Consider the following 18,021-nt stretch of genomic DNA (forward strand, 5'->3'; position numbering starts at 1 on the left):
AAATAGTATTCTATGTTAAAAAGGAAGGACAGGAGATAAAATTGGTCGAAATACAAATGCATATACAATTATTTCTAAGCTATACACAGAAAAAGAATGAAAGTAATTAAAATACTATTTTTAATTAGACTAACAATGCAGGATTAATAAATGATTTTCTTAATCTTTTTGCTGTTTTTCCAGTTTTTCTAAATTGATTGCTGAATTCTGTATAATAAACAGAATCTGTGAAAACAAGTAAAACACTTGATTTGAAAGTAATTAAGAGTAAAAAGACATAAATTATTCCTAGAATTATTCTGATTCAAATAATATCACAGATCAGAGTAAAATTCATTGTAGAGCAAAAACATTAAAAATAATCAAATATATTTGTTTAATGTGTGCAAAGGTCATTATAAATCAATCTGACTCAAAAATGTTCCAATGAAAAGAAAAAAGAAAAAATATTCCAATGAAACATTTAAAAAGAACATGAAATATTTAATTCAGACATTTTTTTATCTTTAGTGTTTGAAGTATTACAGATGTCCCTTCTTTTTTATCCCATTGACCCCTCCTCCCTGCTCCCACCCCCTTCCTGCCTTCCCCTCACTAGTGTCTGTCCACTGGTATGCATATATGCATATAAGGTCTTTGGTTTGTTTTTTTTTTATCCTCACCCGAGGACATTTTTCCATATTTTGTTCAGATAAAGAGTCAGAGGGAGAGGGAGAGAGAGAGAGAGAGAGAGAGAGAGAGAGAGAGAGAGAGATCGACGTGAAAGGGACACATCGAGTGGTCGCCACCCACACGACCCAACCAGGGCCGGGGACAAACTGCAACCAAGGTAGTGCCCTAAGCGGAAAACGAACCCGGGTCTCTCCAGACCGCAGGTCAACGCTCTAACCGCTGAGCCAAACCGGCCAGGGCTAAGTTCTTTGGTTTATTCCCCCTCTCCACCCCCTTCCCTCTGAGGTTTGTCAGTCTGTTCCCTACTTCCATGTCTCTGTATCTATTTTGACTGTCTGCTTATTTTGTTCATTATATTCCATAAATAAGTGTGATCATGTGGTACTTGTCTTTCTTAATTCAGACATTTTAAAAAAGAACATTAAAATAGCCTTCTTACTCTCTGATATGTACAATTAAATTACTTGGCTATTTCTATGATATACTTTGATTATGATTTTCACATACATTATTACATTTACAAAACTGCCCTTCGTCTTTTCTCCTTTATCTTATATATGAAGGAAGATTTACAATTCTGAACCATGAAAAGTTCTAAACTAAAGAAAAAAGTACAAAAATAAGATTTTATCCAATAACTCTTTTATTATATTATTGCCAGATGTACACTTTTTGATCATTTATGTTTTTTTTATTTATTTAATCCTCACCTGAGGACATTTTTGCATTTATCTTCAGATAGAGCTGGAGTGAGAGAGAAAGAAAGAGAGAGAGAAACATCGATATGAGAGAGAGAGACATTGACTGGCTGCCACCCACACAACCCCAACCGGGGCCAGGGATAAACTGCAACGGAGGTATATGCCCTTAGTGGGAACTGAACCAAGGATTCTCTGGTCCGTGAGCCGACACTCTAACCGCTGAGCCTCCCGGGCCAGGGCAATAATTTATGTTTTATTATGCCGATACCTGCAGCATTAGAATGAGCAAAAGGACAAAAACTTATCATCACTCTTGGCAAAGATCTGAGGAAGAGGAAGATGAAAATGAATACTGTAGAATATCAGAAATAGAAACAAATTATCCCAACCAAAAGGACCAAAAATATATTATCAATAAAAAATTAATAATTTCATAAAAATTCCTATGAATAAACAAAACTAAGACTTAGTACCAATCATAATAAAAAAATAAGAAAAATTAATATTAAGTCATTTACTACTCATCAGACATTATAACTAGACCTTTTATAAATTCATTGTCTAACTAAATATGCTCATTATTCACCATAGGATTTACTACATTAAAACATTATACATGCATTTTATACGTGTGTATTTCCTCCAGTAAGCAGTCTGTTCCTTGAGACAAGAATGTTTTACTCATTGCTTACTCCTATCCTTCCTGGCACAAGATCCATATCAGCTGCTTAATACATGCTAAATGAATATAATTCATTACAGATTAGTGCAGGAAACTATACATCCCCAACTGTCTGGACAATTCTGGTTTTGTCTATGGTGCCAGCAGAATTAAAAATAATGTACCCTTCACTTTCAAAGTGTCCTCATTTGGACAATAAATTACCTGGAAACACTAATTAGAGACAAGTTAAAATCCTTTCTAAAATTGTTAGTGAAATTTCCAAAATGCAAAGAACGACTGAATTAGGGCAGGAGCACTGTCAAGTGGAGTAACAAAGTAAAAAGACTAGGTGAGGAGCAGAAACAGAACCACAGAACCTTGCTACTGCTGTTGTTTGCTGGTCTCAAGAGAAAGCAAGACCTGCATTAGAGTCTTCCAAAGGCTAGTTCTCCGTCTAGGACAGCACTGAAGGGATCGCATTTCCACTGGGATACAAGAAATTCAGAACTTATGCCTATCAAGCATTACATCTTCTTCAGCTTCACGTTAGCCAAAGAGAAACTGCCATGAATCTGTATACCTTTTGAAATAGCATCCATTTATTTATTTTATTATTATTTTAAAATATATTTTGTATTGATTTTTTAGAGAGAGAGGAAGGGAGAAAGAGAGATGTGAGAGAAACATCGTCGGCTGCCTCCTGCACGCCCCACACTGGGGATCGAGCCCACAACCCAGGCAGGCATGTGCCCTGACAGGGAATCAAACCAAGACCTCTCTGTCCACGAGATGAGGTTCAATCCACTGAGCCTCACTGGCTGGGCATCCATCTATTTATTTTTTTAATGATATAACTAGGATAGATTTCATTATTGTTCTCTTTCCATAGAAGAAAGATTTTATAAGACCCATCTTCAGGAAAAACAATAAGCCATTAATTAGTAAGGTTTTACTGACCTCTGAAATTAAATATTTTTATTAGTGCATAAAATGTATTTAATTAAAACATAATTTGTTATGGATTGAAATGTGTCATTCCCAAAGTTTCTATGTTCAAGTCCTACTGGATTTAGAGATAGGGTCTTTAAAAAGGTAATTAAGTTAAAATTAGGTCATAAGAGTGGGCTCTAATCCAATATGAGTGGTGAAGAGATTAGGGCACAGATACACACAGAGGGAAGACCATGTGAAGACACAGGGAGGACTGTCACCTACAAGCCAAAGAGAGGGGTCCTCAAAGAAACCAACTCGCCAAACCTTGATCTTGGACTTCTAGCCTCCAGAATTTTGACAAAATAAAACTATGTTGTTTAAGTCATCTGGTCTATGGTGCTTTGTTATGGCGGCCCTAGCAAACTAATACACATTTCTAAATATGTGTCTGAAATACAGGAGTAGAACATAAACAAGATTAAAGAAAACAGGTAAGATTAAAATATGCAACACAGGTTTTACATATTCTAAATACTGAATTTTTAAACTGTTGAATTTTTTTTCAAATAGGAATTTGCTTAATGGTAATTTCAATGCTTAACAAGAGCCTAGTAATCTAATTTCAAGGAAAAAGATAAAAATAAGTAGAATCTAATCTTGATGAGTTGAAGCAAAATTCAGAATTTAAGAAAATACTAGATCTGTCCAAATTTCTATAATTTCTCATACTCCATAAAAATCTCTGTAACTTAGCAATAAACCAGTATTTTGCAAATAACTAGTACAGCTTACAAAATAATGCATGATAAAAACAGACAAACAAAAAAACATTCCATTCAAAGGGTAAGAAAGGCCACTGGACTTTTATGTAACACAAAACAAAATGTTCATTGATATGGTTTCAGATTTCACTTGCAACTACCTTTAAGAAATTACTACTTGTTGAGTTTTGGTATAGTATCAAAGAACAATATTCACAGTGATCTGAAAAGGCTATTACATATTCCTTTCTTTTCTAATAACAGTGTATCAAACTAGATTGCCTATATATGTCACACACAAAAAAAGCAACATGTTACAAAAGACAATGCAGAAACAGATGTGAGAATTCAGCTACCTTCGTTTAAGACAAATTTTAAAACTTCACAAAATTATATAAAACAATGCTATTATTCTTACTGATGTTTTGTTTTGAAAAATACATTTTTAGCTTTGGCCAGGGTGGTTTAGTTGGTTGGGCATCATCTCATGCACCAAAAGGTTGCTGGTTTGATTCCCTGGCAGGGCACATGCCCAAGTTGTGCGATTCCAGGTAGGGGTCGAGCAGGAGGAAGCCAATCGATGTTTGATTAATGTTTCTCTCTCATCGATGTTTCTCTTTCTCTCTCTCCCTCCCTTCCTCTCCTTCTAAAATCAATTAAGAAAAATCCCACATTAAAAAAAAACAAAAAACAAAAAATAAAAAACAGCTCTGTCTGGTATATATTAAAAAAAAGAAGAAGAAAAACACAATTTTATAAAATGATATTATTGATGTAAACATGCAATAGAATCATTTTATTCATGCTATTTGCAAATAAACTAGTTTTAAACAATTTGTTTTAATTTCTAATATAGTAAATAGAACTTACATAAACAAAAACTCTTGCCCTGGCCGGTTTGGCTCAGCGGTTAGAGAGTCAGCCTGCGGTCCAGAGAGACCCGGGTTCGGTTCCCGCTGAGGGCACGTACCTCGGTTGCAGTTTGTCTCCGGCCCTGGATGGTCGAGCGGGTGGCAGCCACTCGATGTGTCCCTTTCACATCGATGTTTCTCTCTCTCTCTCTTCCTCTCTCTCCCTCCCACTCTACCTGAACAAAAAAATGGAAAAATGTCCTCGGGTGAGGATAAAAAACAAAAACTCTTTGAAGTCCTTGTTATACGCTGAATTGTGTCTGCCTTCAAACTCATTTGTTGAAGCCTTAAAACCCCAATGTGACTGTATTTGAAAGACAGGGCCTTTAAGGAGGTAACTCAGGCTAAACAAAGTCATAAGAGTAAGGCCCTAATCCTATAGGACAGGGGTCCTTACAAGAAAGAGGAGAAAAGATTAGTTGGTAAACAAATATCTTACTTCACAGTTACTACTTGGAAAAGCAATCATGCCCTGGTCAGTTTGGCTCTGTGGTTAGAGCGTCAGCCTGTGGACCAATGAGTCACGGGTTCAATTCTGGCAAGGGCACATATCTCGGTTGCAGTTCATCCCCGGCCCTGGTTGGGTTGTGCGGGAGGTGACCAGTCAGCGTAGCTCTGTCACATTAATGTTTCTCTCTGTTTCTCCCTTCCTCCCTCCCACTCTATCTGATGATGAATAGAAAAGTATCCTCAGGTGAGGAATGAAAAAAAAAGTAATCATAATTCTGACTAGCTATTTGAAAGAGAAACAAAGGGAAAAAATTAAAATCATCTTTTAAATAGCCTTATTTTTACTTAGATAGCACATGAAAATGGTGAAACAAACTGTGAAAGAATTACACAGGCTACTAAGGCACTTGTTTTGCTTTTCATTATCAGGAAACCACGCTTGTTGATGTGTTTGGCTAGCGCATACTAACCTCTTAGAGTGCTGGTTAAGTCTGTTAACTTTCTGAATATTAAAATCAGACATAAAAGAAAAAACTTTCAGTTTTGCTTCTTATAAGAAAAAAATAATGAAACAAATAAGATGAAAGGAAGAAATCAGACTGATAAATACACTAAGTGTAATTTTTTAAACCACAAAACGTATAAAAAATATAGGGAAATAATAAAGTAACAGTAAGGAACTATTTTAATATATGCTAAAATAAAAGATTTTGCTCCCCTAGTAATTGCAGTTGATACAGCAAAAATGGTAACAATGCTGAGGAAGTCACTAAGAATGAAAATTTTAATAGTTATGAGCCTTTAAGTAATTATTAAATTATAAAAGCTTAGATAAGGGGAAAACTATATTTACTTCAATGAGTTTCTGAATTTCATGGACACAAATATATTGTAGGGTTGCTTTTTAAAGTATGTTAATTGTGCACTCAAGCATAACAGTTTTATGTATAGTAGTAGTCTAACATAAAAATCCAGCAAAGTGCTTAATTTCTAAGGCTCTAATGCTATATTCAAAGTTACATTTTAATAAATTTCATTTAATATAACTTTGTTTGTAAAGAAAATACTAATTCAACCTGAGCTCATTTTTCTTGGTTCAATGTTTTTACGAAAAATAATTATGCAATCCATTTGGAAAAGTATAATCAATCCATGGGCATGCAAGTATCAGTTTTATCTTACGAGAATGTCTCCATGTTCCAGTTACTTCATTCCTTATTACATGCTGCAAAAAGCAGTAATAATTTTTATAGCCAAATATCACTTCATAAGATACCAGGTGGCTTTCAATATTTACCATAGAAGTCATGCATAAAATTTAAACATTACAAAAATGACTTACCAGTTGACACTCCTGAAATATGCACATTTTCAGAATGTTCTGCAAGAGCACCATTTCCTAAAATTAAACATAATGAATAAACTAATTTCCAAGATAAAATTTATGAAAACTTTTCAGATATTCCCTTTGAAAGAAAAAAACTACATAGGGCTACTTGTAATATTCAGAAACTAAATTAAAGTCTACTATATATTCTTCAAAACAATAAGATGAAGCCCAACATTTTAATAATAGTAGAGAAAACAAAATATTTTTGAAATCACAAAAATGTAGTGTAATATATAAAGGTCAAATATACAATCCGAGTAAAACTAGAAAGAATTTCCTATCAAGTTAACAGTCAAAAGAGAACTCCATACTACTGCTAGAAAAGAGAGAATCATGTACTTTTACCAGGGCCGGGGACAAACTGCAACCGAAGTACGTGCCCTTAGCGGGAACCGAACCTGGATCTCTTAGGACCGCAGGCCGACGCTCTAACCGCTGAGCCAAACTGGCCAGGGCTACTTTTACAAATGGTATCCTCTAAGAGCATGCTCAATCCGTCAACAGTGTGGCTATAGCTAGGGTTACACATTAAAAAAAATGCCTTGCATTTTCTCTTTTAACCTTTTATCAATGACTCAAATAGTCTTAAGACCATTAGGGATAAAATTATATCCTATTTTTTGTTTATATCTGGATTTTCTATACCTTATATCACAAAGTTGGGGATATGGAACCATTCAAATAACTTACTGAACCGAGTATCACCTAATAAATGTTTTAAAAAGACTCCCATTGAAAGTACTGAGGATCTTTATTCCTTCAAATTATTGTGAACAGTTTCCTTTCAGGTATTCTTTTTTTAATTTTAAATTTGATTTTATTATAAATTATATTCATCTACCTCTGTTCTTTCTTTTCTTGTACAAACTGTTTATCTTTACTTCTTGTCTTGTCTCTCTCCAGCCATTAGGTTGAACCACAACAGCTCAGGAACCCAGTTGAGAGAGAGAGAATTGTCCTTGGAGTGGTGTAGGGAAGGAAAGCTAGGTGAGAGAAGTCTAGCCGGCTAAAAGCTGAATTGTTTTTGATGGTGTCTCTCAACCATCTCATTTTTTTTTTTTTTTTCTGGGTAAAGTGCAAATACTGTAACTTTTGCAGTCATCACACTTCTATGATTGCTGGATTACTGTACAGCTCTAGGAAAGCAGATCCTGTGTTTATCTGGTTCAACGTTGTATGTATAGTTCCTGGAACAGAGCAGGTACTCAAAGAGCTGATGGACGAGTAAATGAGGGAGGTTGTGACATTAAAGGAAATCATGCCAATTAAGCACTTGATACAGTGCCTGACACACAGACAACACTATGTGTAAAATACATTACTACTGCTAAAGAATAAAAATGGTAAAACATTTTTAGTTCAACTACAGCTATATCCTTCAAAAGGATATATTAAAAAAATGATAGAAATTGTGACATAAGTATATAAGCCGTACTTAGTACATCAATAATCTGATGATAGTTATGTATTTAAGTACTGTACATTAATTCCACATAAGCCATGACTCATTTTTTTTCCAGCAATGTTAATGTTATGACATAGAATTTAAACTACTAGAAAGTCCCTACTTATTTCTTTAATGCACACAACTTACAAAAATTAGTAGCATAAACAAAATGATATAAGAAACTGATTCAATAAAACAATGAGATTTGCCCAAAATTTTGTTACTCAAAAGTAGACCAGTAGTACTGGTGACATCAGGAGCTAATGCAGAGTCTCAGAACCCACCCCAGATTACTGGATCAGAAACTACATTTTTTTTTTTTTATCCTCACCTGAGGACATTTTTCCATTTTTTGTTCAGATAGAGTGGTAGGGAGAAAGAGGAAGAAAGAGAGAGAGAAACATCGACGTGAAAGGGACACATCGAGGTGGCTGCCTCCCGCACAACCCAACCAGGGCCGGGGACAAACTGCAACAGAGGTATGTGCCCTTGGCGGAAACCGAACCCGGGTCTCTTGGACCACAGGCTGATGCTCTAACCGCTGAGCTAAATTGGCCAGGGCAGAAACTACATTTTAACAAGATCTTCCCCCACCCCCAGAGATACGTACCCACGTTAACATTTCAGAAGTGCTAGCTTAAACCTTATACTTCTACATTAAATATAACTACAATTACACTTGTGTAATTTGTGTCCCTAAGGTTCCCATTATCCTTAAGGTAGTGTATTAGATTACTCACAGGAGAGTCTTAATATTAGATATATTTGATACATATCTTTTCAATTCAGAAAACAGAATAAAGAGGCAGAAGGAAAACAGCAGCATCAAGTAGTAGTTAAGACTGTGGATTCTGGACTAGAAGCTATGATTCTAATACCAGCTCCATCATTTATTTGATGTGAAATACAGGACAAGTTACCTAACTTCTTTGTGTCTTAATTTCACCTCTAAAATGGAGAAGATGATGATATCTATCTTATAGGGCTTAGTGGAATTCTTTATAATAGAAAAAACAATTAATCTAAATCTCCATTAGCATGCAAATGAATAAACTAATATACACTTCTAATAAAATATTCCATAAACTAAAGTAATTCTGTATGTACTAACTTGGAAAGATGTGCATGTTAAGTTTAATATGTTGCAGAATGACTTTATACTATGATCTAATTTCAATTTTAAAATGATATATATAGTTAATATGCATATGTACATATAAGAATCTCTGGATATATACAAATTGTAGAAGAAAACTTTTGGAACTAGAAGTAGGAGAGAAAACCTCTTGTATACTTCGGCATTGATCAAATTTATTACAATAGGCACAGATTTCTATAAAAATTTTTATTTATATTACAAAAAAAAAGAATAGGTGAAATGAATAGTTCATTTCCCACCATTCTAAAGAAAAAGATGTCTGATAAAATACTGTGCAAAATATTATAATTTCATAAATGCATTAATGATTTTTAAAACTTATTAACAATACCTTAAAACATAAAACACGATATTGCTAATTTCCCACACATTTGCTTTAAACTAGAACAAATATTTAGAAGTTTAAAAAAAATAAAAAATTTCTAATAACATCCTGCTTTTTAGTTAAATATTTCTTATTCTGAGTATCACTTGAAGTGGCTACTTAATTTAGATATATTGCCATTCTAAAAAGTATTTTTACAAAGATGCCACTTATTTCCATTTTATAAGCAGTTGGCAACCCCAACTTGCTTCCCTGATACAAATCACATTCTCCCTAATGCCCCTTCTCCAAACTCCCCGAGAAGAAAACTCCATACATATGAAGATGTACACCCACTATCACCTCTCTATTGGACCTACAGTGCAGCCATGTTAGATATTCTTGCAGAAGTCACCCTGGAAAAATAGTCTGATGAACCATTACTTCTATAATTATACATCATCAGCTCACTAGTTAATGGACCAGTTAATTAACTAGAACTCCTAAAAAACAGTTTTTAAGTAAGAAAATGTTTCATTATAATCTATGTCAAGAAATTATTTTTTATAACAATGTTTTTTTAATCCTACTAATCAAATACCAAAGGTGATTGATTGTCTGCATTCTTACTGCTAAGATAAGACAAGGTTTTGTAGTTTTTGATGGAAATACCAGAGAAAGAATCTTCCAAAAGAAATACTGTTTTAGAAAAAGAGGCCATACGGCATTGAGTTTGGGCTCTGGAACTAGACTCCCTGGAATTAAATCCCAGCTCTACTATTTATTTAGTCATGAACCTTAATTAAACCACATCTCTTAATATTTGGGTTGCTCACCTGAATAATCAGAATGTCATCATTAAGAGAATATTTACATTTATGGTCTCTTCATCCTTGTTGCTTTGTATCTTTCTGTTTTTTATTTAAGAACTTGCTAGATATGTGCCAGACAAATCCTAAGTGCCTTACAAACCTTCCCTCACCTCATCCTTAAAACAGTTCTTTTCACAGACAAAAAACTAAAGCTTCTAGCAACTTAGTAATTTTTTTCAAAGAGCTAGCAATTGTGTTACCAGAGAGCCTCCTGAGTCAGATGGAGTTCTCCCCTCCTCAATTCTTGTCATGCTCATGGAAAAGAATTCAGATGAGTGACAGAAAGCTGTGTTGAAGTAACGCAAGCAAACTTATTAAGGAAGCAAAGCTTGGCATAAAGCACAAGTGGGCAACTCAGATGGTCTGAGCACCTCTCCTGGTGGGGATTCAAGAGTTTTATACCCCACCCACTCCCACCCAATAGGTTTTAAGGTTCTCCTACTGGATAGACTAGATTTCAAGGTCTTCCTTTTATATTGTGGGAACTTTTCCCAAAATTTATAAGAATATCTGGTGATTTTGTCCTGGAAAATCCCAAGAGTGCTGACTTCTTTGTTCAGTGGGTGAGATAAATGTCCCCTTATTTTACCCCCTTCCCCTCCTCCTTTCCATGCAGCTATTTATCCTGCCTAATATTGTCCCCTCAAGTGATACCATCTAAATGCTTTTGGGGTTTTTGTTATTTGTCCCCCAGACTTCATCTGTCTTTGGGTTTAGCTGGCACAAATGGTATTAACTGGGTATTTGTTCCCTCTATTTTCCCAGGCCAGGACGATTTAAGCTATGTATTCTCTGGTTAGGGAGAAGAGGCATAAACCATTTGCTTTCAAGTATCCTTGGTTGGGGAACATAAGGTCTTGCAATTCACAAGCTGGCTGCAAGTTGTTCAAAATGTTTGGCCTTGTTTAATTTTTTTTGCCTAAATTCCCCCATTCCACTTACCCAGGAGTTTTCCTAGCTTCTTACTATTATGCCACAATTTAATGGATTGAAAATTCAAATCAACCACCTTTAAGAAGTTTGTGTTCCTTACTTTTAAAAAAAGAATTCAGGCCCTGGCAGGTTTGGCTCAGCAGTTAGAGCGTTGGCCTGCGGTCTGGAGTGACCCGGGTTCAGTTCCCGCAAAGGGCGTGTACCTCGGTTGCAGTTTGCCCCCGGCCCTGGTTGGTCGTGCGGGTGGCAGCCACTCGATGTGTCCCTTTCACATCGATGTTTCTCTCTCTCTCTCTCTTCCTCTCTCTCCCTCCCACTCTATCTGTACAAAAAATGGAAAAATGTCCTTGGGTGATGATAAAAAAAAAAAAAAAGAATTCAGGATCTAAACCAACTTCTATGGCATTTAGAAGTTTGTGTTCATTAACTTTTTAAAAAGAATTCAGACATAAATATATTTCTTTTTATTAAAACAACTAATACTTAAGCCCTGGCCAAGTAGCTCAGTTGGTTACAGTGTTGTTCCCATATGCCAAGGTTGTGGGTTCGATCCATGGTCAGTGCACATACAAGGGTCAACCAATGAATGTATAAATAAGTAGAACAACAAATCAATGTTACTCTTTCTCTCCCTCTTGGTCTCTCTCCCCCCACTTCCTCTCTCTCTAAAATAAATAGTACTTAACCTTCAGAGTTAAAACCTACCTGCCACAGCTATTCCAATCTGTATGAAGGAACATCATGCTTTAAAAGTTAATGAGTGGCAGTTACAAGTAACTTATATGCTCAGCATCTTACAATCTCATTTACACTGTGCAGTAAGAACAGTAATCAAATATAAATACATACATACATATATACACCTCAAAAGCAAACATTGTTCCAATTTTATTACATGTAAGAAAAAGTCCAAAATTCTAATAGGGCTTACTAAAGTTTCCACAGTTGGGTTCTTCTTAACTGCTTCAAAAATTTCACCTGGCTGGTGCGGCTCAGTGGCTGAGTGTTGACTCCTGCACCAAGAGGTCGCCAGTTCGATTCCCGGTCAGGGCACATGCCCAGGTTGTGGGCGAAATCCCCAGTGGGGGGCATGCAGGAGGCAGCCAGTCAATGTTCTCTCTCATTGATGTTTCTGTCTCTCTCTCCCTTTCCCTTCTCTCTCTCTAAAATTAATAAAGGAAAAAAAAAATTGTTTTTAAATTTCATCTCTTATGATCCACTTTTCCACTCTATCTCTTTTCTTCAGAAATAATAGATTTGTTTAGAGAAGTGTCAGCTGCCTTTCTTGATTTTGGACTTTTCTTTACTATTTCTTTAGGGAGGCATCTTCTGATTCCCCAATACCAGGTTAGGTCATCCTGTTATAGGCTTCTATAGTATTCAATACTGTCACTTTTTAAAAATGTTTCATACGTGTGTTATCTGTGTAATGTCTGTTATTCCCCACCAGATCTTATCTTCAGGATGAAGAGTGTAATGCAGTGATGGGACGTAGTTGGGTTTATTTTGTTTTGAAATCCAGTGACTACCACATAATAAGAGATACTCTGTCAATATCTGCTCAAATAAATGAATGCATGATAGATTGGTACATAAGTAAGAGGCACAGTTTCTGCCCCTGTAGAGATGACAATCTACTGAGAAAATAATAAAAAATATACAAAACAGAAGCAAACAATAAAAGATATAAAACAAAATTATCAAGCTTCTTACTCAAGTGGGAAGTCCTAGAGGCTTTTCTACTAAAAACGAGAAGGGAAAAATAGGTGTTCCCACTAGAGTTACTAAAATTAACCAACGTAATCAGATAAGAAAAACAATTATAGGCATAAGAATTGGAAAAGAAAATAACATAAATCTATCTATAGATATGACTGCATATCTATTTGGAAAACCCAAGACAGTCAATAGAAAAACAACATAAAAATTTACCCTTGCTGGGTAACTCAGTTGGTTACAACATACATCAAGGTTGTGGCTTCCATCTCCAGTCAGGACACATACAAGAAGCAACCAACAAATGTATAAATAAGTGGAACAACAAACTGATCTTCTGCTCTCTCTCTCTCTCAAAATAAATAAATAAACAAACAAAGAAAGAAAGAAAGAAAGAAAGAAAGATTAGTCATAAAATAAGCATACAAAAATCAAAAGTCTTTGTAAATACAAACAACAGCCAGTAAGAAGATATACAGCAGAAGACCTCATTTTCAGTAACAACAAAAAAAATTTTTTATAGACATAAAACTCCTACTGTGGGTCATGATCAATAAATAGATCAGCAAATCCACTATGAACAATTTAAACAGTTGAAATAATATGTGAAAAAAGGTTAGACACTGGACAATAGGCAGTGTAAAGCTTTGATCTTTGAGAAAAGGAAAACAAATTAAAATGAGCCCATTATTACACTGGCTTTATGTCTGGAGACTTTCTGGACCTGGCACATCAAGGGAGGATCTAAGTTCTTGACAAGCTGAGGAGACAGAGATTAGAGGTCAGGGAGGCTGAGGCAGTTGAAATGTTCAGAGTATCAGGGAGGAAGCAAACTTGTAAAAACTAAAAGGACTCTAAAAATCTGCATCAGGGTTCTAGTCTTAGGCTGAATGATAAGCTGCACATATATAGAGTGAGACTTCATAAGGATAGGCAAAGAACAATTATTGGAAGCTGGAAGCTTAAAAACTTCCATCCTACAGAGCTGCAAGATGCTTATATTCTCACCAACAAGAACAGAAACCATTCTAAAGTGGACTTCTATAGTCATTTTGTTAATAATTTTCTGGCTGTTTTATAATCCTTTTGTTCTTTCTTCTTCTCTTGCTCTCTTCCTTTGTGATCTGAAGATTTTCTATAGTGGTTGATTAGATTTATTTATTTTTGTGTACCTACTATAGGTTTTTGCTTTGTGGTTATCAAGAAGCTTACATAGAACATTTATAACAGTCTCTTTTAAGGTGATAACTTCAAATGCATATTAAGGCTCTATACTTTTCTTCTTCCCCATTTTATGTCACAATTTATATATTTTTCCTTATGTATTCATAACAAATTATTGTATAGTTATTTTCAATACTAAAATATGTTATTTATAAATAACTAAAAATAAAGTTATCTCATAAAATATATTTTAAATACTATAGTGTCTTTTAACCTTCATACTAGTGACTTAGCCATAACCATTACAACATTAGAGTATTCTAATTTAACTATATATTTACCTTTACCAGTGGAATTTATACTTTCATGATTTCCCATTACTAATTATGGCCCTTTCTTTTTAGCTTTCATGTAAGGCTGGTCTAGTGGTGATGACCTCCTTCAGCTTTTGCATGTCTGAGAAACTGGATCTCTCCTTCAATTCGGAAAGGCAACTTTGCTTGCTGGGTGGACTAATCTTGGTTAGCATTTCTTTTTTCTTTCAGCACCTTGAATATATCATGCCACTGCCTTTTGGCCTGCAAAGTTTCTGCTGAGCTATCTGCTAAATATCTTATGAGGACTCCCTTATACAAACAAGTGTTTTTCTCTTGCTGCTTTTAATATTCTCTTCTTGTCTTTAACTTTTAACAATTTAATTATAATACACATATTGGTCTGCTTGATTTTGTCCCATAAATCTGTTAAAGCATGTTCACTTTTTTTCATTCAGATTCCAGCGTGTGTGTGTGTGTGTGTGATATTAAATGATGCAAAATGCTGAACACATAAGTTCAAAAGAACTTCATAGAAGTAATCATGTATTGTTACCACAGAGAGCCTGCTGTCCATATTCAGTGAAGGCAAGAGATAATACCAAAGCCATAACTAGCTGAAATTCAAAGTGAGAGAAATATTTTAATGGTGATTTTTATATATGCTTCTTTGCAGTTTCAAAATGTTTTAATGATGTATTTTGTCACATTTGATACTCACAATAAGCCTCAAAACTCCCACACATGATTTCTACTTAACAGACAGTGAGAAATGTTAAGTGACATGCCTGATGTCACACAGCTCACAGATCCAGGGACAAGGCTTAAAATCAAGACATCCTGATTATAACTTGAAGTGAGAAGGAGGAGAGAGTACTGCCCCAGACTACCTAATTTTCAGCGTGAAGAGAAATCTTTGAGAAAATAAAAACAATGCCACTCAAGCTTAGACTTAGGGGTTTTTGGCTTGGAGGACTGAGCTCGGGCTCCTGAAAGGTGATTTTATGAATTCTACAAAGCCTTCTGCTCCAAATAAAATGTTTTCTATTTAAAATAAAGTTTAAAAGTAGTAATTTCCAGCGAGTTTGGATATGCTGTAATAGACATTGTTCTAGTATCCAGACCAAATTTTTCTCAAGTTTTCAAAAGCTATAAGATAATTTGTCAGATCCATGTAGAAGTTAATACATATTTGTCTGCAACATTTCTATTAGTTTAATTATCAATATGTAAAGAGATTAAGGTTTCTCCAACACAGTTGGAGAGCAAAGACTAGCTACCTCCTGCACGCCCCCCACTGGGGATTTGGCCCACAACCTGGGCATGTGCCCTGACCAGGAATCGAACCGGCGACCTCTTGGTGCATGGGTCGACGCTCAACCACTGAGCCATACCAGCTGGGCTCAAACCACATTCTTTTTTTTTATCCTCACCCAAGGACATTTTTCCATTTTTTTGTTCAGACAGAGTGGGAAGGAGAGAGAGAGAGAGAGAGAGAGAGAGAGAGAGAGAGAGAGAGAGAGAAACATCGACGTGAAAGGGACTCATCGAGTGGCTGCCTCCCACACGACCCAACCAGGGCTGGGGACAAACTGCAACCAAGGTACATGCCCTTAGCGGGAACTGAACCTGGGTCTCTCTGAACCTTAGGCTGACGCTCTAACCACTGAGCCAAACTGGCCAGGGCTCAAACCACATTCTTAATAGACATTTGGCAGTTCAACGTTTTCATATATTTTGGCTTCCTTTAGTACTATGTTAGTAACATTTCATGTTTGAAACAAAATATACACACACATCCATATATACAAATATACATACACCCTGGGTGCTGCTACTTATATTTTTCATTTCCATTTAAGGAAACACCAAGTATACTGCCTTTTTTTTTTTTTTTTTTAGAAAGAGAGAAGGAGAAAAATACTGATGTGAGAGAGAAACATTGATCTGCTGCCTCCCCTATGCACCCCCACAGGACATCGAACCTGCAACCTGGGTATATGCCCTGACCAGGAATCAAACCTACAATCTTTTGGTGCATGGGATGATGCTCCAACCATCTCAGCCACCTGGCCGGGGCACCAAGTATATTGCTTTTGCTTTTATATTTTCTTCTTGTTGTATATTAAACTTCATAGCTTATTACTGAACAGCATGTAATTAGGTTGGTGATTATATATAACATTTCTGGAAAGTTACCAATGGTCTGCTTACTCAAATAATGTTGTCAGGCACAGTACCCAAACAGATATATGCAGTGTGTGGTCAGCTTAGTACAGGAGAAAAGTATAACAGACAGGTAACAGTAGTTTTTCTTGTTTTCAACAGGCAAAATCGTTCATAATGTAGGGTGTGTGACTGGGGTTGAGAAGGGATAGTAGGAGAAACCTGGTGATAAAAATGCTGGAAACCTTTGATGGCTACTCTATTTTAATAGCTGATTAAACTGAAGTACAGAGAGAAGAGAAAGGCAGTAAGCTTTTTCAAAAATCAGCTCTTTGAGGAATAATTTACATGCAAAAAATTCCAAGTATACAGTTTGATAAGTTCAAACAAATACATACAGTTGTAGCCACCACCACTACATCCAGACACACATTGCTAGAACTCAAACACCTCTCAGGGCCCCTTTGTAGCTGGTCCCCTTCCCGCACCCCTGAAGCCAGACAACTGATGACCGCACAGTCAACGTTTGTAAGCACTGTGCATTGTACAGAATTTGTGATGTATTATTTAATTTTCCTCCTAAGGCCCTTAGATACTATTATCCCCATGTTATTGAAGAGGAAACTGACTCAGGTTTAAGAAAATCACCCAAGACTCTTTAGGTAGTAAGTGGCAGGGATGGGCTCAAATCCAGACCTACCTAATTCCAACATTAAAAATTGAGAGTTTTCACCTAAAAATACTTAATTTCTTGGCTTCCCTGAAAACATTTTAATATCTGTCTATATATATTCATGTACGCAAATCTACTGAGCTGATGTCTTTTTGAAGTATGCATTTTTTAGGTGTCCTACAGCCCCATTACCTCCTTTGGCATTCTAACTCTGACACCAGGCTCTCTTCATCTGTGGTAGGTGCCTCTGTGTCTTCATCAGCATTTGAATTTGTGACCTCAGGTATATTTTGTGAGTCCAAGTTACATGTGTAGAAAAGTGTATCAAAGAATACACAATAAACTGCTAACAATGGTTATCCTACCCTCTTACCCCCATCCTTAAGATAGGAAAGAGTGAGATGTGATGAGCTTTTGTCCTTGATACAGTTCTGTTTGACTTATGGAAGTATATGCTACTTTTGTATGTTAATTCATGTGGACTGATTATGTACTGGAATGTTACCCTCTAAAAAATTAACAACAAAAAATTCTATAGCTACAGAATTTGAATATTTTCTTCATAACACTGTGGACAAAAAGGGGCCACATGCTAACCTGACAAGCTCAGGGAAGGCCTGTGTGGCAGCCTTGCAAACTCCAAGACCTAGAGTAACCACAAAGGATGGTCTGAAATTTAATCTTTTTACTAAAAGCAGTTTAGGGCAGGTAGTTATGTCCCTGATAAAGGTCAATTTTCACCTTAAGAGAACCTAATGTCTTTTTGCATCTAAGATAACTTACCTCTGGAA

General features: G+C 35.8%; 1 protein-coding gene across 2 annotated transcripts in view; it reads right to left on the bottom strand.

Moving 5' to 3' along the window:
• Positions 1-18,021, bottom strand: part of LRP12 (LDL receptor related protein 12) — a 91,049-nt gene that overhangs the window by 37,550 nt on the left and 35,478 nt on the right. Inside the window, exon 2 of one of the 2 annotated variants that reach the window (XM_036264353.1) lies at positions 6,435-6,491. The exons of the other annotated variant lie outside the window; for it this stretch is intronic. Within the exon in view, the coding sequence (XP_036120246.1) occupies positions 6,435-6,491 (57 nt within the window). The remainder of the gene's footprint in view (positions 1-6,434; positions 6,492-18,021) is intronic. 2 annotated transcript variants of the gene reach the window in all.

Source organism: Molossus molossus, unplaced genomic scaffold (assembly GCF_014108415.1).
Source record: "Molossus molossus isolate mMolMol1 unplaced genomic scaffold, mMolMol1.p scaffold_m16_p_16, whole genome shotgun sequence".
Taxonomy (NCBI): Eukaryota; Metazoa; Chordata; class Mammalia; order Chiroptera; family Molossidae; genus Molossus; species Molossus molossus.